The sequence below is a fragment of the Hemitrygon akajei genome, chromosome 1 (assembly GCF_048418815.1).
Source record: "Hemitrygon akajei chromosome 1, sHemAka1.3, whole genome shotgun sequence".
Classification (NCBI taxonomy): domain Eukaryota; kingdom Metazoa; phylum Chordata; class Chondrichthyes; order Myliobatiformes; family Dasyatidae; genus Hemitrygon; species Hemitrygon akajei.
The window spans coordinates 196,023,362-196,047,131 of NC_133124.1; the positions used below are offsets into that span (position 1 = coordinate 196,023,362).

At 40.2% G+C, this 23,770-nt stretch overlaps 1 protein-coding gene across 1 annotated transcript in view; it reads right to left on the reverse strand.

The window, feature by feature from the left end:
- Nucleotides 1–19,431, reverse strand: part of LOC140728813 (scavenger receptor cysteine-rich domain-containing protein DMBT1-like) — a 30,129-nt gene extending 10,698 nt beyond the window's left edge. Inside the window, exons 1-7 of the mRNA XM_073047822.1 lie at nt 19,371–19,431; nt 18,143–18,457; nt 12,971–13,282; nt 8,451–8,765; nt 6,490–6,804; nt 2,066–2,356; nt 46–363 (exon numbers count right to left, since the gene is read on the reverse strand). Of these exons, the coding sequence (XP_072903923.1) occupies nt 46–363; nt 2,066–2,356; nt 6,490–6,804; nt 8,451–8,765; nt 12,971–13,282; nt 18,143–18,457; nt 19,371–19,431 (1,927 nt within the window). The remainder of the gene's footprint in view (nt 1–45; nt 364–2,065; nt 2,357–6,489; nt 6,805–8,450; nt 8,766–12,970; nt 13,283–18,142; nt 18,458–19,370) is intronic.
- Between the last annotated feature and the right edge of the window lie 4,339 nt (nt 19,432–23,770).

A 23,770-nucleotide genomic window follows, 5' to 3' on the forward strand; every position in this document is an offset into this window, starting at 1 on the left:
ACGCTTATAATGCAAATTGCCAGAAAATTGAACTTCATCTGTTACCTTTACATTCAACACCTGCATCTTCGTTATGTTGACAGTCGTGTTTCCCCCAAGGTTCTGCATGACACTGCCAAAGAGTCGACTCGTGAGAGAGACATTCTATTTCATCCAGCCATATTGGATCAGATCCTTTTCCATACTTCTGGTAGTCATATTGAATAGATTCCATGGTTCCACATTTCATTTGCTTGCAAATTACGCTCGCAGCCGTTTTATCCAGTTTGTCGGAACAGATTGTTCCCCACCTCCCATTATACCGCACTTCCACTCTCCCTTCACAGCTATGATTTCCATTCACCAGGCGCATTTCTTTGTGTTCTGACAACAAAGCAGTTAATTCAAAGGTCCGACCAACGCTTTCATAGCACAGCAAACTTATCTTGTTTTTGTAAAACAAAAAAGCACGTGATAGATATTTGTAATACCTTAAAAAACCTGCGAACGCAGGGAACTCTCAAAAGGATAAGTAAGGTGCGGACGGATAAGGAAATCAGAGAACAACAGAAGAACTATATTCTATTTAATTACGGAATATGTAGGTACAGAAACGTGATACTATTAATGAAATTGTGTTGCACTTCACCGGTTTTGCAAAGGATCAGGCATTGAATCTGAGGATGGTTTGAGTGAAAATGAGGAACAGGCGTTAGTAGTTTTCCGGCTCTGGACGTTATGGTGAGAATGAGCAGTGCTGCAAAAATAATTAATGGGAAATAAACGGTATAGGTCGCTGCAAACGTTCATAAAAAATGAGGCACGCCACATTCTTTCGAGAGAATTGCTCACTCAGTGTCCAATCTGCAGAATCCGCCTATTGGATTATAGGGCGCTCTCTGATGCAAGTGCTTCAGAAGCGACTCTATTGAATTCCTTCCATCCAGAACCAAGTCTTTGCGGTTTTCGCAAAGACCCTGTTGCACTCCTTCGATTCTTACATCTTGCGGGTATTATTGACGTTGTTAACAATTTGTTATCCCTTTCACAGTTTAATCGTGTGATCAACATCTGCTTTCAAATGCGTCGTTCCGATGAGCTTCTTGTCTCCTAATAATTAACAACGCCATTCCACACCTACTTACTGGTTTTATACCTTAGCTCCCCTTACTGTAGCAATCAAATGCAAAAGAAGTTTGAGAAAGAATTAGGTTTCAAGTAATCTTCCAAAATCAATATTGTATTATCTAGAGTTAGGTATTTCAATTTTTGCGCATTCCAATCTGCCACAGAACTGTTTTTTTTTCCTACTTGTTGTTGTTTCCCCCCCCCCCCCCCCCCCCTGGATTAATACCGCCGCTGTGTGTAAGGAGCTTATGCGTTCCCTGTAATGTACTGCTTTGCTCTGTGTGCTCCGGATTCCAAGAGGTAAGGGTTAACAAGTCAATTGTTTGTTTATCTCATTGGGTCAGGAAAGTTCAATACAGTTCTCTACCTCCAGGTAAAGATAAGCAGAGTCTCCTGGCCAACAGTATACAGCAGACAGATTTGCAATAAGCAACACACCTAGCAAAAGAATAGGGCGTAATTCGAACCAGTTACCCTCAATGCTACATTAATTTATACGTTTTCTGCAATTAGTTATGTTGACGTTGTGCAACACATTCACCTCTTCATTTTACTTGCTACTAAGACTATAAGGCTTTTTGGGTGTCACACACCTGTTGAAGGTAATTGGATGCACCATGTCATCTGTTTTAGCTTCAAAATGCAGAGCGGAAATATTACACAAGTTAGCCAGTATTATACGTGTAATGGTGGTGGTTGCATGGCATTCACTGACAGTGTCGATGGTAGAGATAAGCGCATGGAGCTTCGAAAAATAGAGGGCTACACAGTAGGGAAATTGTAGAGTAGTTTATACGGTCGGCACAACATTGTGGACCGAAGGTCCTATAATCTGCTGTAGATTTCTATGTTTATGTTTCAATAACCCTAATGTGTTCCGAAAGACGTTTCAAAAATCTCCAGAGTGAAGACATCAATAAAACTTTGCAGAAAATCAGCATAATGAAAATACGCTTACCGGAACATTCCACTGTCACATCTTCCTTATGGCTGCAGTCATGTTGGCCCCACGGCGCTGAAGGACAATTCCAGAGTTTCGTTTCATTACCCAAACATCTCATTTCATCCAGCCAAATTTCTCCTGTGCTTCGTCCACAGATAACAAGATTTTTTTCCTCCAAAGCATAACCGCAACCTAGTTGTCTACATACCACGTTAGCATCAACTAGATCCCAGGATCCATGGTAATATATCTCCAGTCTTCCAGCACATGGATCTGCACTACCGGAAAGTCTTACCTGAACGTGGTCTGTTGAATAAAAAAAAATAACGAGGTTATTCATTCCATTAAACATTGAACTCAGCACCTCGTTCGCATTTCTGAAACTTCTGAAATTAAACTTTGAAAATAATTGTGCACTGACATTGCAGAATATTGGAAACTGAAGGTTCTGAAGTATAAACTCATAAGCGAAAATGCTGTAAGAATTAAGTTAGATATGCAGCACGGATTTGAGCTTTCCTGTGAGCTGGGTGTTCTGTCACTGGTTTATATCTGAACCAGGTTATACCCTCACTATCTGTACCCTATATAGAAAGTTGAGCATTACATATCCCTGGTGGAATTCCTCTTTGGCCGAGGCACTGCATTCAGAACCATACATCAATCATTGTGGCTACGTTAGTCTGCGGGGGTTGGCTTTTCTTTTAATCGGATATTTTCACTGTCTGGAGCCTGTAATTTGAAGGATGTAGTCGGGCTGGTGGCGCAGTGGCATCAGCGCCGGACTTCGGAACCTAGGTACCCGAGTTAAATCCAACCGATTCCCTTCCACGCTTTCCTTCCATGCTGGGTTCAGCGTCGACCTAGCAACTACACCTAAAATAAGAAAGCCTACTAAAATTTTTTTTTTAAAAATCCGTCATGACTCCGATGACACCTCTGGGATTTAAAGGCTTTCTTCTTCTTCAATCGTCTTCCAACACAGCGGAAAGAACATTGAACCATATCATGGGGAATTGTGCATCTTACCATTGTACCTCTCACCATTGTACCTCGTGACCAATACCACCCGTGTCCAATGACAATTGCGAGTTTGGGATGATCCAGTTAGTCCTATTTTGGCAGGAATTGATAACGAACTGATTGCGCTCATGCGCTCATATCTCACTACACATGAAGTCTTCACAAATACAGGAGTTTAATCTATGTCTAAAATAGAGCATATCATTTTTTTGATAGAGAGATACATCATTGCCATCTGTATTTTCAGCGAAGGTTAGTGAGTGTTTCGTTAATCGCACAAGATAAAGCTATAGTGTACAATCTACTGAATAATGAATAATGGACTTTGCTAACTAAAATAATTCACATCGAATCAACAGAGCAAAGGCCATTATGAATATGGAGTGTCAGAAAATAAATGTGGGATATTCATCAGCCAAAGTAGATGCTCATATTTCTGGAGAATAATACTGGAAATGATTGTAGCTGTTTTATGAATAAAGGATTCTCTGGCTATTTTGCTTGCTTCATCCTCTTGTTCAGTTTTTCTTTTTTGCAGCGGTAACTGCGGTTAGGCACAAGTTTCCTTCCCAAGGCCGAGTACAACAATTACGGTCACGTTCCAAGGAAGTCTTTGTCTTTCCAGCCAGTTACTCCGATATTTCACTATGATGGAGTTTCAAATATTGTGCAGAATGAACCTTTATGAAAAATGTTGCTTTGATCGGTTTTAATTGTAAACGTTAACTTCCATTCCTTCTGTTGTCTATTCAGTTGTCTATTCTGTTGCCCAGACTTGAAAAAGTCAACTTTTCTCTAAAGATTTAATGATGTTATTCTTTTTGTTGCTTTGTACCTAATTAACAAATGCATATGTGCTCTTACTGATACTGTGGTCATATGCAGAGTTTGCCTGTTTGCCCGTATCCAAACATAACTTGTGGTTGCTTGTTGTGAACAACAATGGTGTTTGTACTTCCAGAGTTTGATTAGTAACATGCTTTCTTCGTTTTCAATGGAGAACATGCGTTCGCTATGGTCGAGCGCACGCAACTCCGCCATGGAAAAAAACAACCCAAGCTTGGAAAATAAACGGTGCTACAAAGATTTCAACAAAAACTACAAAGTCTTCATCCCTGGGAGAGGAAGGATCTTTCCTAAGAAGATGTATGAAGTCGTGTGGTGAAAACCGAAAGCCCGATAAACAACAGCAAAAGGAAAAAAAAAATCATTCATACAGGACACTGACGAGCTGCTGTCAGCGACCTACGATTGAATGTGGATGAGCGAGCGTAAGAACAGTAAGGAGAACATATGCAATTAAAGTAGTTGCATTCAGCTCGCTAGCTTCGCCGAGAAAATAAGCTAGATTTTAATTAAGATGCTGAATTTGAAATGATGAATATTTTTGGTTAGATTGGTATTTCTCCACATGAGTTCCAGTTTATTATATCGTCATAATGAAGGTATGCTTTTCTGAAAAGTATGAAAACTGAGGTAAGACACACACACACACACACACACACACACACACACACACACACGTGTGTGTGTGTGTGTGTGTGTGTGTGTATTTATGTAGGTACATAAATTTCCAATGTTTTCATCCTCCCACCATAAACGATTTAAAGTGAAATAAGGCCAGACATCAGCCGCTTAATTTTGCTCTTTCTTTGCTCGTTCCTTGGTCAATCTTGCACCAGCCGCATCAGAATGAAATATATCCGAATGTTCATCTGGATACGCAGTAAAATACATTCTCCATGAACGTCAACGCGATCAAAATTATGTCCATCTCAGTCTGGAAGAAATACCTCTCACTGCCAGTAATTTCTCTAACCTCAGCTCTTCGTTTACTCTTTCACCATTCCCCGTTCACGTGCCCCTCCCATAACTTCTCATTTGCGGGTCATCATCACCATCTGATACACCGCCATCTTTCATTTTATTCCATAGACTACTGTCAAAAATCAGATTCGTATTAGATTCATTCATCTCAATACCTTATATCTTGCACCGAACACTTGAACCTCTTAATCATTTAACTAACACTAACAACCCCACCACTACCGCCCCCTCCCACACACACACACACACACACACACACACACACAAGCAAACATATTTCTTTTACAGTACTGTAGAAGTTTCTCGGTCGAAAACTTCGACGTCGATTCACTGATATTCTGCGTTCCTCCAGCTCGTAACACGGAAGGTGACATTAGTTCAACCAAACATGGTACTGTCAAAGGAGTAATCTCACGAACACAATAGGGATTTCAATAGGGAGTGTCAATTAGGGAGCGTGTGTTAGAAGTATAAGCTAGCGACACAAACCAAGTGTTGTGCACCCTATAGAAGAAGTGCTCTGGGATATTAAGTTTGCCTTTGATGAAATTGGCAAATAGATTTATCTTCTTCTCATTTAATTCACTGGTGTAGCAGCTGCAGTCAAGCACACATCTCTGTACTAGAGTAATAAACGCACATCTATTGACTGTATTAATGTGTACACAGTTGAAGACATATAGTTTCACAGCGAAATTAATCCAGTTACTGGACACTCTAGTACCACTAATGTGCTGCGACCTATTTATAAGTTTCCATCGATTATGGTTTAAATGCTGTAACAATAATCCCTTGAACAAAATTATTTTCACTATACGTGAATGTTTGGTAAATACAGAAAACTTCGACCATCAATCTTATTGAAAGGCCTCAAACTGAGTATTCAACTTGAGAGCTTAGATATATGGATCTGAAAATTCATCCTCGTAATCCTACAGCATGCAAAATGGGTACCCTCCCAGGTCTGTGTGCACAGAAGTGGATCCACCTGTACTCATCCTCAGTTATTCAAAAGCGCATGTATAGTAATTTTAACCGTTTGTAATTAACGGAAATTTCATTGGGGTGCTTGATTAGATCCTAGCGAACGCATAAATGAAATTCTCCCCGTGTTGTCGCTCTGCAAGACACAGCTTAATGGCGAATGAGTTTGCGAAATCGTGTTCATAGTATCAAAAACTGGTAAGTCACAGATCCAATGAAGCAGATTAAATACTGACTCTTTGCGTGAATTTTGCGCATTCTGCTGGAAACAGGACGCTTTTCTTTGCCTTTAGATTTTCATTCACCTCCCCAGGTTGTGCAGACTGGTATGATGATAAGCTAAGGAAATACTGCAAATTCGCTCTGATATTCAAATATGGTGCGGAGTTTGTGTAACAGAGCTTCGGGCGGAGTAGTGTGTGTATGGAGGAGAGAGTGTTCGGCGGTCATTGCAGTATAAACGAGAGATTGCTTAACATGGAAATTTGTGCCGATGTGGAGAACTACCTACATGCATGTATTATGGATTCTGAAATTCTCGATGCATTATTAATGACCACAACATTTTACAAATTCCCATTGCCACCTTATCTGAGAATATTCACCTGAACATTGGACACCGACGCCAGTGATGTGAGAAAAAGACCTTTTCAACACCGACGTGTTGCAGTTTTGCATTTCGGTCTCATTTCCCACGCATTGAACTTCGGTTATCCACACGGGCCGTTCAGTTTCTCTGGACCTTGAGGAGTTGTAGGCGAATGTGGCGAAGCCGCAACGCAGTTGCCCACAGACAACATTTGCGTCATTTAGGTTCCAATCTTTATCATACACTCTATGCCAGGTGCCATTATCATAAACCGCCACTCGGCCATCGCATCGGCTTCCCCCATCGCTCAGTCTCAAAGACCAAATGTCAGCTATGGTATCAAATAAGATAGATAAACAGTTAATATCAAGAGGGAATATTCTCTTTTTTTCAGGTATTACTGTAGAGTTTGTCTTATAAACTATTTTTCCCACATATTACGTACGTTCTGAGCAACATCAGCAATGTGCGTCGGACCATATGATCAATAAAAACTGTCACCATACGTCATCTCAGAAACTGAAAATCTGAGGTATACAATTTAACTTTGAAAGTATCGATAAGCAGTGAATGTTTTACTTATACTGATCCAAGACCAAAGCTACACTGCGGGCATGGGCGGGTTTTCTTTTATCTCTTTATTTTGTTCCATAATATTAAATACATGCATCCCAGTAGCGATATGCAGCTTCCCTTTACGAGTGGCCTGCACGGGAAAGAAAAGCACACACACAAAAAAACAATACGACTGATTCATTTGTTTTTTTTTCTTTAGAGCAAAGCAGAACAAGATAGGAATTTATCGTGGTCGTCAAGATGATAAGAGCCTTATATAGTTTGGATAGACAGGAACTTTACCCAACAGACAAAATGGCGAATAGCTGCAGACATATATTTATGGTGAATCAAGGAGATTGCAGGGAAATTATCAGAGCTCTGTTATTTACATAGAGTCCAGTAGTGCGCATAGTGCGGCCTCCTGTTGCCGATACAGGCATATACAGTAGGGACATTTAAGGAACTCTTAAATAGGCACATGCAAAAACAATGGACGTTGTGCAGTCGGGAATGTTTGGGTCAATATTAGAGCAGGGCAATATAATGCGCAGAAGGAAGATGTTTTCTAAGTAACAAGTATTTTAAGTTCTTAATAGCTATCAAGGACTCTTCTCTTTCTCGACCAATTTAAATGGGGCCCTTCAGTTTTATTGCCCCTCGTCAACTCATCAATAAAGTCTATAACACAGGGGATCTCTGCATATATATTATGTTTCTATATTTGTGGAATTTTTCATTGTGCTAAAATGTTCTATAATGATCGATGAATTGTCATCTTCCTGCAGCTTTATAACCATATAACAATTACAGCACGGAGACAGGTAATCTCGGCCCTTCTGGGTCGTGGCGAATGCTTACTCTCAACTTGTCCCACCGACCTGTACTCAGCCCATAACCCTCCTTTCCTTTCCTGTCAATATACCTATCCTTTTTTTTAAATGACAATGTCGAACCTGCCTCTGCCACTTCTACTCGAAGCTCGTTCCACACAGCTATCTGAGTAAAGAAGTTCCGCCTTGTGTTACTCCTAAACTTTTGCCCCTTAATTCTCAACTCGTCCTCTTGTTTGAATCTCCCTACTCTCAATGGAAAAAGCCTATCCATTTCAACTCTATCTATCCCCCTCATAATTTCAAATACTTCCATCAAGTCCCCCCTCAACCTTCTACACAGTTATGCTCAATTATTTTCCTACTTGAGAATTATTCACTCTAAATTCAAATGCAGTCTATTTATATTACAACGAAAATGGTCTCATGGCGTGTATTTGTGAAATTAAGATGAGGGAACTATCTTCTTAATCTCAATCAGACATGGTAAACCAGTAAATTACAGATTCGTTAAATTACTTAACACGTCACTGTTGTGTAAACTGTGTAAAGAGCAGTTTGATTCTGTTCGACATTCTTTGCGACTTACCAGAACAGATGACACTAACGGGATTCCCTTGTGAACAGTTAATCTGACCCAAGGCTGAGACTGGACAATCAGTTAATCGGGACTCGTTCCCCAGACAAAGGTAATTATACTTCCACAATGGGCCTTTTCCTTCACCAAAGTCAACACCTCTGGCAGTTGCATTTACTGCTCCGCATTTTAGGTGTTCACAGACCACGGCAGCATCTTCAAGGCGAAAGTATTCATCACAAAGTGTCCCCCACTGGTCTCCGTGTAGGACTTCCACACGACCAGAGCATCTGCTGTTCCCATCAACCAAGCGTGGTCCATGCTTTCCTGTAATAGTAATAATTGAAGGCATTTAATTAATATCAATAAAAACAGAGTAAAATAATGAAATGAACAGACTAGCTGTTACTTTACCTTTTAAACAGGAGCGCCTGACAGTTGTTTCTGTGCAGGAAGATTAATCGAAAATGAACACATTGAATAGTACAATGCATATATTAAATTCATATCGTTGAGGCGGGAAATTTTGTTTCCAATGCATTAGTTTTCAGATCTGTAACATTATGCTGAAATCCTATCATTAAGATGAGAAAATCTACAGACGCCTGCAATCTAAGCAACACACACAACCGGCCGGAGGAACACAGCAAGACAGGCAGCATCATTGTAAAGAGTACAGTCAACGTTTCGGGCGTGACCCCTTCATCAGGATTGGGGAAAAAAATGAGGATTCAGAGTAAGAAATTGCGGGGAGGATGAACCTCAGTGTGACAGGAGCAACTAAGAGGGCTTAAGAGGTTAAATAAAGAGCCTGGGAAATTGACTGGTGAGAGCGATACAGAGCTGGACAAGGGGGGAATCTGACTGCAGAGGACACAAGGCCATGGAAGAAATAAAAAGGAAAGCATGACCAGAGGGAGGTGATAGCCAATTAAGAGGATAAAAATAGAGAGTTTAATGGAAATGGGGAATGGTGCAGGAGAGGAGGGGTCATTACCGGAAGGTCGAGAAAAATCAATGTTCATGCAATCAGGTTGGGGGGAGAGTGTGCTATTCAGACGGAATATAAGGTGTTGTGGCTACAACCTAAGTGTGGCTTCATTTCGGCAGCAGAAGGTGGTTTGTCTCAGATAGGGAATGGGAATTGGAATTGAAATGACCGGCCTTTGGGAGTCTCCACTTTTTTCTGGAGAATGGAGTGTTCATGTACGGCGAAGCGGTCTCACAATCTATGTCGGGATTCACTGATAAACAGGACCACGAACTAGAACAACTAAATAAAGTAGATGACACCCACAGACACACAGGTGTAGTGCCGCCTTACCTAGCCGGACTTTTTGGGGCCCTGAATGGTAATGAGGGCGGAGATGAACGAGCAGGTGCAGCACTTGTTTCGCTTGCAAGAGGGAGATCATTGGGGAGGGACAAATGGACAAGGGAATCTTTCAAAGCATGCTACCAGGTGGAACCTTATCAAAGGCGTTGCTGAAGTCAAATGTAAGACATCCGTTGCCCTATCTTCATTTTCTCTTTCAGGTAAATCTTCTGAAACCTTTAAAAAGTTTTGTTAATCATAATTTTCCATTCACAACACCATGCGGACTTCTAATCAGAATCTGTTGATAAATAGTTTGTATATCATGGTTATCTTCCAGTAACTTTCCCACCTCTGGCTGTTGGTCTAAATGGCCTGTCCTAGGAAAATTATTCCGAGAATATTATGTGAAGAGTTTTGTAATGGTTCTGGGCCTGTGCACACTGAAATTCAGAAGAATATGGCTTGACGTAATTGAAAACGATCGAATATTGAAAGCTCACCCATAGAGTGGATGTGGGGACAATATTCCCCATACTAAGTCTAAGCCTAGTCTAAGAATAGAAGACAATGACTTAGGATAAAGGGGCGACATTTTAGAACGAAGATAATAAATATTTTTTTTTGCTATTGAGTGGTGATTATGTGGACTTAGTTGTTTCAGGTAGCTGTGAAATCCAAGGCTTAGGGTATATTTAAGACAAACGTTGATAAATTACTGATTAGTCAGAGCATGAAGGGATATGGGGACAAAGCAGTGGGTTAAGGTTAAAAGGGAAAATGGATCGGACATTTTGAAATGTAAAACAGATTCGATGGAACGAATGGCCTAATTATGCTCCCATATCTAATGGTCTTATCGTCTTATGGTTTCTCATGGACGCATGAATATTTTCCGGCTGGACCTGATTCTAATTAAAAGGGAACAAGGGAACTTATAAGTTATTTTGCGAGCGATTAACCACTATGTTAACCATATAACCATATAAACATATAACAATTACAGCACGGAAACAGGCCAGCTCGGCCCTTCTAGTCCGTGCCGAACGCTTATTCCCACCTAGTCCCACCGACCTGCACTCAGACCATAACCCTCCATTTCTTTCCTGTCCATATACCTGTCCATTTTTTAAAAATGACAATATCGTACCTGCCTCTACCACTTCTTCTGCAAGCTCGTCCCACACAGCTACCACTCGCTGAGTAAAGAAGTTCACCCTTGTATTACTCCTAAAACTTTGCCCCTCCACACTCAACTCATGTCCCCGTGTTTGAATCTCCCCTACTCTCAATGAAAAAAAAACATATCCACGTTAACTCTATATGTTCTTGGCTTCTAATTCTTCGCCTATATGCATGGTAAGGGCGGACATTTATTATGCTTGATTCTTCAGATGGGAACTCCGATGGTGATGCCACAGTGTGTCTCGACCTAATTACATTCCTCTATAATGCAGTAGATAGCTGCTTGGAAATAATGTGACATGGACAATGTATTGAATTTATCGTTACATTTCTGGATAAATGATCTTCTGCGGTTCGTTTTCAAAGAAAGAGATAATCTCTTCAACATTCTCTAAGCATCTGGAAATTAGCTCATAAATGAAATAAATTGTTTTTATTCCATTGTCGCAGTAGTGTTGAAGGACATCAGTTAGATGGCTTAACCTCGAAAGAGTAACAATGCTTGCTTAATACGTCTGCATATCTATAACACAAATTGCTTGAGGAACTCTGCAGGCCAGGCAGCTTCTATGGAAAAAGAGTAAACAGTGGACGTTTCCGGCTATAACCCTTCGTGTATTTTGTGCTCATTTGTTTGATTTCCAGCACCTGCAAATGTTATCTTGTTTGGACTTTCGCGTATAATATGTTTCATGTCCGTTGTTAGCGATTTATTAGAATTTAATATAATTAGTTTTATTTAAAATATCATATTTTATTTCATTCTAATTTGAGTTCAATAGCCGTTAGGAGATGTTACAGTAATATAAGACCTTCGTTAGACCTCACTGAGAGTACTATGTTCAGTTCAGATCACATTATTACAGGACGAATGTGGATACAATAGAGAGGACGAGGAGGAGATTTACAAGGTTGTTGCCTGGATTGGAGAGCATGCCTTATGAGAATAGGTTGAGTAAAGCTGCCTGTTTCTCCTTAGTGCAACGGAGGATAAGAGGTGACCTTACAGATGTGCATAGATGATGAAAGGCATTGATCGTATGCAGAGCTAGGCATTATTTTTTTTTCCCACGACGGAAATCGATAAAACTGAGGGTCATAGTTTTAAGGTGCTTGGAATTGGTACAGAGGGAACTCAGAGATATTTAATTTTCATACAGAGAGCAGTGCACTGTCAGCGATGGTGGGACAGCCGGATACAATAGGGTCCTTTAAGTGGTTGTCAGATTGGTACATAGAGCTTCGGAAATAGATGGCTATGCGGTAGAAAAATACTGAGCAAGTTTCCTGAGTCGACTACATAGTCGGCATTCCATTGCGGGCAGAAGGGCATGCAAAGTGCTGTAGATTTCTGCGTTTGTGTTCTAATACGATATGGGTTCTGATTTCACTTGAATGATGATATCGGAAAATATCGCCATGTGCTTCCCTTGAATTTCTGAGTGCTGCATGAAGAACATACTTTCTACAAACCTATAATATCAAAACATACATCTGAGTATTTATTTTCATATATTTTATTTGCATTCCTTTCTATACATTAGACTGCCTTTAACATATTTAACCATCTTGTCCGTTGAACAATTTGATTTGTCTCCCCCTTCCGTGTTCCTTTTCATGTGCAGCTACATCAATAATCACTAAGGAAATCGATGAATAATGCCGAAGTACTTTGTTAATATGCTAACTGTTGTTGCTCTTCGCCACGGTAATTTATCAGCCTATTGATCAAGTTTTGATAGGAGATTCTTTTTTTTTTATCTCCTCTAAGTTTCCAATGACAGGTATTCGTAATTATTTACTTCAGAACCCTACATTGAACTCAATCACTAATGTTGACTAATGGCAAATTCTTAAAATACCGCCACCCCACCTTTAAAATCTCGGTCAATTTCACATCAAAATAATATCGAATCATAGTGTACTTATTCAACTTATAAATCCTTATTAGGATGAACTATTAATAAGTGACCTCTGCATTCAAATGGCAATCAACGCTTCATATTGATTCGTTCTGAATCCCGATACTCACCAGAACAGGTCAGACTGACATCATTCTTGTGGTTGCAACGGGGAAGCCTTGAAGAATGTTTACAGTCGGATAAGCTCGACTCATTGCCCTGACATTCTAGTATTTTGTCCCATACAGGCTCTTCTCCCTCTCCAAAATAAGCTCCTCCTAGCACAGAAACAACGACTCCGCATTGAAGTTGATTGCACACTACGTTGGCATTATTCATATCCCAGTGCAGGTCACACACTGTTCCCCAGGAGTCACCAAACTGCACTTCGAGTCTTCCCGAACATTCGTCATTTCCGGACACCAATCTTGCAGTTCTGTGACCTAAGAAACATGTGAACAGCAAATACGGCAATGAAAATTATAACATTACGGACATTTACACTACACGCTGCATCCGCAAAGCAAACAGCATTATGAAGGACCCTACGCACCCCTCATACAAACTCTTCTCCCTCCTGCTGTCTGTAAAAAAGGAACAGAAGCATTCGGGCTCTTACGACCAGACTATGTGACAGTTTCTTCCCTCAAGCTATCAGGCTCCTCTATACCCAAAGCCTGGACTGACACCTTACTGACCTATTGTCTTGTTTATTATTTATTTTAATGCTTGCACTGTTTTGTGAACTTTATGCAGTCCTGGGTAGGTCTGTAGTCAAGTTTTCATTTCCGTGTTGTTTTATACGTAGCTCAGTCTAGTTTTTGTACTGTGTCATGTAACACCATGGACCTGAGAAAACGTTGTCTCATTTTTACTATGTACTGTACCAGCAGTTATGGTCCAAATGACAATAAAAGTGACTTGACTTCACTTGAATTGAACAATGTACAGTCAAGTCATATTGCGTTCAGCAGTTATCGTTTTCCGAAATATTTGGGTTCCAAGATTATCTGGTTTCATCCACCAGATTGAACCGTACATATATATTCCCGGTGAATTAATTTTAACTGAGCATGTTACACAGCCATATTGCAAGCTAATTGTGTATGAGAACAAAACAACAGGCAAAATAATGCAAAAGCAATATTCCAAAATTAGTAAAAAGCAATATCTTTATTGCAGGGCAGACGCTATGTTCATCTTTTGGTCGACATTATCCAATTTCACATAGGGAAATCAGAGCTCCGTAGAAAGTCCCTTTACACTCTTTCCTCATTAATTAAGGGCAAATGAATGATCGTTCTCTTCTACAATCGTCACTGCCTCTCCGCTTTTGTATTGTCTGCAGGAAGTGAAAGGTCTCAAAGCTACATATAATGTCAGAGAAATGTGTACCATGGATACCCTGACAAGGTTTTTCTTCGCAACCATCTACATAAATAGACGAGCGCCTCCAAAGAATGGACGACATTGGACATCCAAAGTCGCCCCCAGCTCCACTCACTCACGCGCGAAATCGGCAGCAAGTAGCAACAACCCCTCCCCATTACGGGCAAAAAAACAAAAGCATCATCATCCGCAACCAAGGTCTAAAGCGTAAGCACGGCAACAGCAAAAGCAGAGACTTGCACTACACTAAAGACTACATTGTCCACTCGGCATTCAACATACCACAGGCCGTTTCTCTGGTATGTCGAATGTCGGCTGAACAGTGAAAAGCATGTGGCCGAATTAACTTTCCCTGAAACCCTGCCCCATGGTTACATTCGCTTTGTCGAAATATCGCAAAATGCTCCCTCTCCTGCTGCAATAATTTCCTTTAGCAACGCGTCTGTTCGCCTCCTCTCGTCTCTAATCAAGGAAATAAGCTACTCGAACGTTCTTCCTCCCCATTAAGAATTCTACTTGAGCTAACCATTTGATTTTTGTTTTTCTCCATATCAAACCAAACATTTCCTAGTCACGGTCCTGTTCTAGTGTCTTTCAAATTTAATAATTACAATTGTCTCTGGTTTTCCAGCGATAGATAATTCAATATCTCCAAAAATATTTGTATGAAAAGATTGTCTCTTATGCCTCTTATTTAACTGGTCCCAGTTTCGACTGAGAGCTGTGAAATCTATTTGTAGAGTAATCTACCCTTGGGAAAAAAAGCTGTAAAATACTGTCCTACCTGAGACACTGATGATTTTATAAACCTCTATAAGGTAACCTCTCAGTCATCTTCAATTAATATTGTTTCAACTTGTCCTAAGTTTATTTTAATCCAGGTTGTATAGGTGAGAAACGGTTGCTGATTATTACTGAATTTTTGCTGCACCCTATCCCGCTTATGGAAATCTGTCACATGCTTAGGCATCAGAACTGTGCATGATTCCAAAAGTGAATTTGTATAAAGATGGTGTGGATGTTCACGCTGAGGATCCACAAAGGTATTGAAATCCTCGGACAGTGAAGTCAAACATTCCATGTGCCTTCGTCACAATCCGCTCTACTTGTGTTGTCTGCTCCGGTGAAAAACCGTCCTCGTTCCCTGCCTCAAGTGTTCATCAAAACCTTTCAGGATTTGCATCATCACTATTTATGCTCAGCCGGTCTTAACTCCCCAAAGAATATCACTTTACAACTAACTGATTCAAATTCTATTTGCCATACCTTTATACACCTCCCTATTTGATCCAGATCGGATTTAACCTCCCGCATTTTCTACGATCTTTTTTTTTTTACCTGAGGACAACTTGTTTGACAACCGACTACTTAGATGCATGGTGTATTTCCGAATCATGTCATCTCGACAATAATTGAAATCGAGAAAATGATTCTGCTGTAGGATTGAAAAACTTGGATAAAACGCCGCCCCCGAACCCCACGGTCATCATTTAATTGAAGTATATTTAAGTATTCGTCGTTGTGTTTTTTTTTTTGATAGATAAAAAAAAAACTAGATTTCTCTTCGATAATTGATCTATATCTATCGTCATCGTTCCCGGTTATTGCTCTTTGGGCCTCAAGCATCGAGTGTATCCAGTCTACCTAACTATAATCCACTGCTTCAGCCAAAATTTGCAGTCATCCTTTATTTTTCTCCTCTAGCAAAGTCTTATGCTTCTTACCAAAGAGTTAGCAGAACTGCAGACAATGTTCCATGCGTGGCCTAAAGAGCGTTTCATGAAGTTATGTCATGACGACTCAACTCTTTTTCGTTCCAATCTCACCTCAGAGGCAAAAAAAAACATATGCCATCGTCGGCTTAGTGTCCATCTCTGTTGCAAATTAAAGGGATCAATAGCATCCGAACTGCAACAGCTTTCTGCCCATCAAGTGTCCTCAACATGTCACCTAGCTCTCTTTCCTGTTGTATATGCCCTGTGCATGGTTCCCATAATAATCTGCATTACGCCCCATCTTCCAATGCACTATTGTCCTAATCCATGCCCAACCAATTTTCTATTCAGCTGTAGCCGAATTTAATATTTCTTTCTGTCCATATTTTTCCTGTCATCGGCATATACTTATCAGAACATCCGCATATGTCCGAGCCAAGTGCTATAGTATATGTCACGCAAAACAAAATTCAGAACAACAATGTCTGCGATACACTGCTGGTAAAATTTTCTAAAAAGAAGATCATTCTTCTATCCGTCTGCTGTCGTGAAGTATATTATGCAGCTAATTAGCCCGCTCGTCTTGGAAACCAGGCGCACGAACCTTCGAGAGATTACAATGCGAAGACATGAAAAAGCATTACTAAAGTTTACCTGTGTGTTTCATTAATATTCTCAGCTACTCCTCAACCACTCAAGTGACTTAGTGAGACACGTTTACCCTACAAAAAGCTATGACAAATAACGTAATTCGCAACTCTTTTACTTTTTTTAATTCATCCGATATGTACAGATATCATGGTTCTGAGTTCAAACGCTTTGTGCTCTTTATGAGAAGGCAAGGATGAGGCCAAAGGTAATTTGCCCAGCAATCTCTATAATTTCAACAATTTAATTAAAAGGTATTTTCATTCATAAGTAACGCTGAAATGAATGAATACATTATATTTTATGGAAAACAAATACAATCATTAACAATTCTGATGACCCACAGATATCTTAACGCATGCTTGAGCTGTCGGATGCAAATCACGAAAAGGCATTACCCTGTCAAACGCGAAAAATTCCCAGCAATACGCACTGCACTATTGCTCTCAGCATACAGTTGAACTGTGGCAGCTGTTGAGCTGCAAAACTAGCTTGTTGTCATATGAAGTGTATCGCCTGTAAAGCATGAGTGGCATAAATAAGCGTTCATTACTTTAAGAAATAATTTATTAAATTCTAAGAAAACACTTATGTTTAGCGGAGATGGAAGATGTTTTTCAAGAACTTGACGGGCGAGATCTTCATCTAAATGACCTATGTAGATGGATGAACTTCAAGATGAAGTGGTTGAGGGAGGTAAAGTGAGAGTATTTGAAAGCTTTTTCGACAGGTAAAGAATAGGAGTTTTGATGGATATTGGTACTCATGTGGTCAAACTAAGGGAGATTGTCAAATTGGTTGTCATTGGCAATTATTTCCCTTCTTTTTTTGGGGGGGGTGTAGAGGAGTGGTGGGAGAGCTACTTCCGTGCTGTGTCACTCTTATCACTCTACTAATCAACGGTTGCAAATGTTGTAATCTGGAGCAATTGAAAATAAGCTATGAAGGATTTCAGTGGCATGATCATCATCTGTCAGGGAAGAGAAACTCTCGACATTTGGTAAAAGGGTATCATAAATTGAAAAAAAAAAAACAAGTTTAACGTGAAAGACGAAATAATTCAGAAAGGACTGAGAGGGAAATTTTGCCGACGTACTAGGATCGAAAATGTTTGAGGGGAAATATGGCAGGACTCTGTCTATGCCATATAACGTTATTAACCAACGGTAGCAAATGCTGGATGCTGGAACAAATAAAAACAGACTATGGAGCAACTGAGCGTGACAATCATCGTCTGTGGTGGAAGAGAATTCTCGACGTTTATTGTCCGTATCTTAGGAGTCCTGACGACCTCGTTTTCTCTCCCACCACAGATGCTACTCAACTCTGTTCGTGTAGTTGAGCTGACACTGGACATGCTGTTGGCATTACATTAGCATCACAATAGAAGTAACAGGAATGCAATTCCAAAATAATGGGAAAATCCGGATATAAATTGGATTTTGTTCGACTTCGTACATGGAGAGTGGGCCGACCCGGTTCATTGATATCGGAGACATCCCGAACAACAACGAAATGTCGGGACCGCAGATACAAAAACCTAACATTTACCTTCGCAAATAACGCCGACGTCCTTTTTATGTGGATAGTCATAGTTAAACCAGTCATCAATTGTACACTCCCGCAGTGTAGACTCGCTCCCGCCGCACTTGACATGCGACATCAAAACGGGTCCCGATCCTTTCCCAAAGTGAGCATCGCCCAGGGTTTTCAGCGCGGCGCCGCAGTTCAGCTCCCTACACGCCACAGCCGCGGCCCGTTGATTCCAAAAAGAACTCCACACAGACCACCAGAATCCCTTGTAGCCAAGCTCTACTCTCCCGGCGCATCGAGTGCCACCATTCACCAACCTTAACTTTAGAATTTCTGAAAAATATCAGAAAATAAAATATCATAGGTCAGCGATGATTTAATCCCCATGAAACATTCAAATTCTACATGAACGATGTGAATATCAACAGGGAGATCAGTCTCTGGCAAAGCCCGATTAAGAATATTGACGCAACGAATGTAGACAATGAGAACAAAATCTGGAGAACCGAGAATCAACCGGTCAGTCCAGGGGAAGAAATGAGTGTCACCCAGGAAATCTCTGATAAGAAATGTTTTCCACACCCTTAAAACCGTGCAGCATTTTAAATATTTACATGCAAAAGAAATTCAGCTGCGAGGCAACAAAAGCTAATAACGCCGGCGTTTTGGAGATACAGCACGGCCGCGCGCACTCACAGCTTATAGGGTACTTTGAGTGCTAGTTCGTTTTCACTCTTCGGAATGCTGCTAATGGGCTGCTCTATCAGTGCCTTCACTGTACTCAGTCCTCATCAATCGGGTACTCGAACTCAGACCTTGTTAGTGCTATGCAAAAATTGCTGGAACTGGACATCATCGGCGATGGAGTAGAACTGAGCCTTCACTTGACGTCAGTTCAGCACTAATAGGATTGAGTGAAGCTCAGCGGAAGTTGTTTCTCTGCTGACTGCCCTGCCTGAAGTTTACTGAGTGTTGTCGTTTCATGATAAGGGCAGACGCCTCTCAGCCAGACTCACGGTAAAAATTAGTCTCAACAACCCAGCCCTTTGCTCAGTGACAATTTAGCGAGGCTATACCTGACGGTTGGGTCGGAGAATCCTCCGGACGGCCTGAAATGAGAAACGTGAAATTAGATTTGTCTGTGGAGTAGGACGGGACGTACACATGTGTGATAGGAAGTCCTGGCAAAAGGGATATTAAATCAATATGCAATCACATGTAAAAAAAAACATTATCCACATCACACCCGCATCCCGCACCTCCGCGCCTCCACTCCATCCCCGCTCATTTCCGCCCTCAGACCTCATTGCTCCGCTGTATTGTATGTATTTGTGGCTCGGAAGACACCACTACGATTCCATAGAACCACAGAAACATGGAACATTACAGGACAGAAACAGTCTTATTGGACCTTCTTGGCTGTGCCGAACCATTTTTCTACCTCGTCCCACTAGCCTGCACCTGATCCATATCCCTCCATAAACCTTTCACCCATGTACCTGTCCAAGTTTTTTTTCTTAAATGTTAAAAGTGAACCCGCATTTACCACTTCATCTGTCAGCTCATTCCACACTTCCATCACCCTCTGTGTGAAGACCAACCCCAATGTTCCTTTTCAACGTTTCTGCCTTCACCCTTAACCCATGTCTTCTGTTGTTTTACTTCTCCCCGAGCCTCAGTGGAAAAGCCTGCTTGCATTCACTCTATCTATACCCATCATTATTTTATATACCTCTATCAAGTCTCCCCTCATTCTACGCTACAGGGAATAAACTCCTGACGTATTTAACTTGTCTCTGTAACACAGTTTCTCAACTCCCGGCAACATCCTTGTAAACCTTCTCTGCACTCTTTCAACATTATTAACATCATTCCTGTGATTCTCACAATACATTTAAATTCAAAAGCAAAACAAGATGAAATTATCCCTTTGAGAGGCTCATCCATCTGATCTCACTTCTCGCTGCCACTCACGCATTTCTGTATATTGTAAATGACGGGAAGCAATTCCTTCCACTAAACTTGCATAATATTTAACATTGCCTTCTCCGTACAAGACAACTTGAATGCAGATTAATTAGATAAAATAAACCTATTCTTCACTTTCACAATTTCGCACGACACATTTAATTCGTCTCTTCATATTTGTTTGTGGCTGTTGATAAAACGATACTCTAATGTTTAGAAATGCGTCCTTTGATACACTGGGTTACGCAGCAAAAACTTACTACAATTTGCTCCCAGTCTTGAGTGTTCCGATCAGCTGTGCCCAAGTGACAGGAACTGACTGCCGCATTGCTATTTTCATGTAATCGTTCTTTAAATAGTGCAACATGAATGGTTATATTCATCAATTCAAGGTCACTGTTATAATTTGTATACGTGGTTCACGGTATTTCATCTGGTCCAGTTCAACCACATTCTTCAACTTACATTGTCAGTAAGGAAATGTTGACGCTCATTATATATGGTTCATGTCTCATTAGTCGTAATATTTATATGTTAAGACAGTCTAGGATCCGGAATAAATGAGTTGATTTAAAAAAATATATATTGGCAGCTTAGCCGGTAGCACATCAATTTAGTGTGCCAGCCAGCGACACTTCGCTACTCAACGGAGTTTGCAAGTTCTCCCAGTGACCGTGTGAGCTTCCACCAGTTTCCTACCACATTCAAAGACAGCAGGTTACGGTTAGTGAGCTTTGGGCATTCAATGTTGCCGCCATAAGCGTAGCGATATTTTTGCCCGACCCAGCGCAAGGCTTACTGATTGAATTTGACACGAAGAACATATCACACTATATGTTTCGAACTATATGTGACAAATAAATACATATGATCATGCCTTTATTTTTATCGATTTCTGAACATTATCAGCCCACTTTATGTTGCCGTTTATAACTCTTCGCTGTACTTTAAAGAAGACTAAACTTTTAATTATTTTCTTAGCTGACGATAAGAAAGAAACCAATCGAACTCTCTAATAGACGTACATTTCTGAAGACAAATCAGTTTAATTCCACTTTTCATTATTTTCCTTCGTCCTGCACTTGTTACATCTCAGGAAATCCCATTAATTGTCCTGTGTATGATCCTCAAGGTTCACTTCTAAACTCACGTATTCCTTCTGTGGATTAGCAAGTTCTCCATATGAAACTCGGGCATTGCCCACTTCCAAGATAGAAGCTTCATCATAATATAATCGGGAGCTATAAAAAAAAACCCTGGTGTATATCCACAAACCCATAAGATATAGGAAAAAAATTGGGAGATTTGGCCAATCGAGTCTTTTCCGCCATTTCCATGACCGATCCAATTTCTCCTTAGCCAAAATCGCCTACAATCATTCGTAATCCTTCATGCCCTGACCAATCAAGAATATATCAAGCTCTGCCTTAAATATACATAAAGATTTTTTTTTCTCCACAGCTGCCTGTGGCAAAGAATTGCACGGATTCTCCGTTCTCTGGCAAAAGAAATTCCTCTTCATATCTGTTTTAAAAGGACGCACTTCCATTCTGAGGATGTCTCCTCTGGTCTTAGATTCCCTCACCATTGGAAATATACTCTGAATATCGCGGCCTTACACCCTTCTATAGTTTTCAATTAGGTCACAGTTCATTTTTCTGCATTCCAGTGAATACACACCTGTTGTCATTTAATTTTCTTTAAGTGCCAAACCGTTCAATCCCGGAATTATTTTTTGAAACTTCTTTGGACCCATCCAGCTTCGGCACATCGTTTTTCTGATAATGGGCCCAAAAATGCTCACCATACTCCAATTAAGATCTCCGTTTTGCTTTATAAATATCACCATTGCATCCGTAGTTTTATATTCTACTGCTCTTTAAATGAAGGCTAATTTCGTTGTTGCATTCCTCAGCACACACTGAACCTGCACATTAACCTTTACCGAATCCTGCAAGCTGCCAGCTGTCAATTTTAGCCTTTTTTTTATTCCCCGTATTTTCCTGCATTTTGAAAATAGTCATCCTTATCATTCATTCTAACAAAGTGTACTACCATAGATTTCCCGATACAGAATTCCATTTGCCAGATCTTTGCCCATTCTCCTCATGCGTCAATGAACTTCTGTAGCTTCCTTACTTTCTCCCAACTGTCTGCCCCACCACCTATCTTCATATCATCTGCAAACTGTAAGAAATCTATCAAGCAAATACATAGAAACGCGGTAGATTAGGATATATATGCGTCAACAGAAACAGAGACGTTATAGCTCATTATTCTTTCAACAAATGCTGTGTACTCTGCCTTAACGTTAATTTCACTTGTCTTTCATCGCATCCTGATGTTCTTCCATTATACAGTACTAATGCATTAAACATTTTACTTAAAGTACGCAAAAGGAGATAAAGAAAACAGTTTCGCATTAAAATTTGCTCTATAAGTTTATACTGGACAAGGAAAAGGAATGTAGAGGTCAACATGTTAAACACGGCGAAGTCTCTCAAATTTTTAATGGAACACGGAAATACGAACTGCAACAAAAATGGTTGCTGTTTTCTCCGGCCACATACAAATGCAAATATTAGAGTACGATTTAATATAAAATATCAGTTAATTAAAGATCATAACAAATCAAAATCATTGTATCACAGAGTGATTTCAACAATGTCAAATGTGAAGCTATTTCTTCAAAAACCTGAGTCTAAATACGTTAGTCAAACTTGTTCACATGACTGTGCAACATAATGTTTTAAAGTGCTGCAACAGATAACTACCAGCGATAGAAACGTGTACGAGTGTTCAAACAAGAACAGCAGCTGTAACTGTGGCTGCTACTCGCATTCACTGAGTTATATAATGTGAAATCTGTTTCGCTTTTTCCCGACAGTTCCAATTCTAATAAACACCAATGAAAAATCTGTTTGGAATATAGAAGACAACAGCTGCGTGTTTGCTAAAGCGGGAAATTTCGAGCAGAAACAATAGATCGACCTTTCGGTGTAATTTTACAGTGAAGTTTTTGACAAAAGCTCAATTGATGTCCATGTAACTAATTGAAACAGTTACCGTGCAAGTGATAGAATGAAAATATGCTTGCACAAGAGATACAAAAACTGCAAAGTAAATACCAAATTTCAACGGAGCATTTCTGTCGTTATTTATCTGAAACTAATCGACCTGATCAACCGGTATGCTCCGATTTTTGAAGCACATGCTACATTGATTTCGATGAGACATTCGCAGGGTGAAAAGAGTGTTCCTCTTTTCTTTTCCTGTATCAACACTGATTTATCAGAAAGGTAGAAGTGACAGAGGAACGATTTTTTTTGTTGCTTTACCTTCAGTTCCAATCAACATCAGTTACAATGTTGTAAAGTTACGCAAGAGTGGAAATTGATGACAATGAGCATATCAATTAACTATCGAATATTTTCAATATTCTTAATAAACTCACAATTCCAGATCCGCAACACCATCAGTGCCAAGATAGACCGCAGCATCCTCCCGGTCGTCATTCAGAGCGATTGGTCCAGTATTTCAAAACAATTAAGCACAGCTGTAACTGAAGAGTTGATCTGAAAGCAAATTCTTCAAGATTGTTCTGAGTATTTCCTCAGCATCCAATAGATTTTCACTCAATTGACACGTGATTTCGCTGAAATGTACCAATAGAAATGG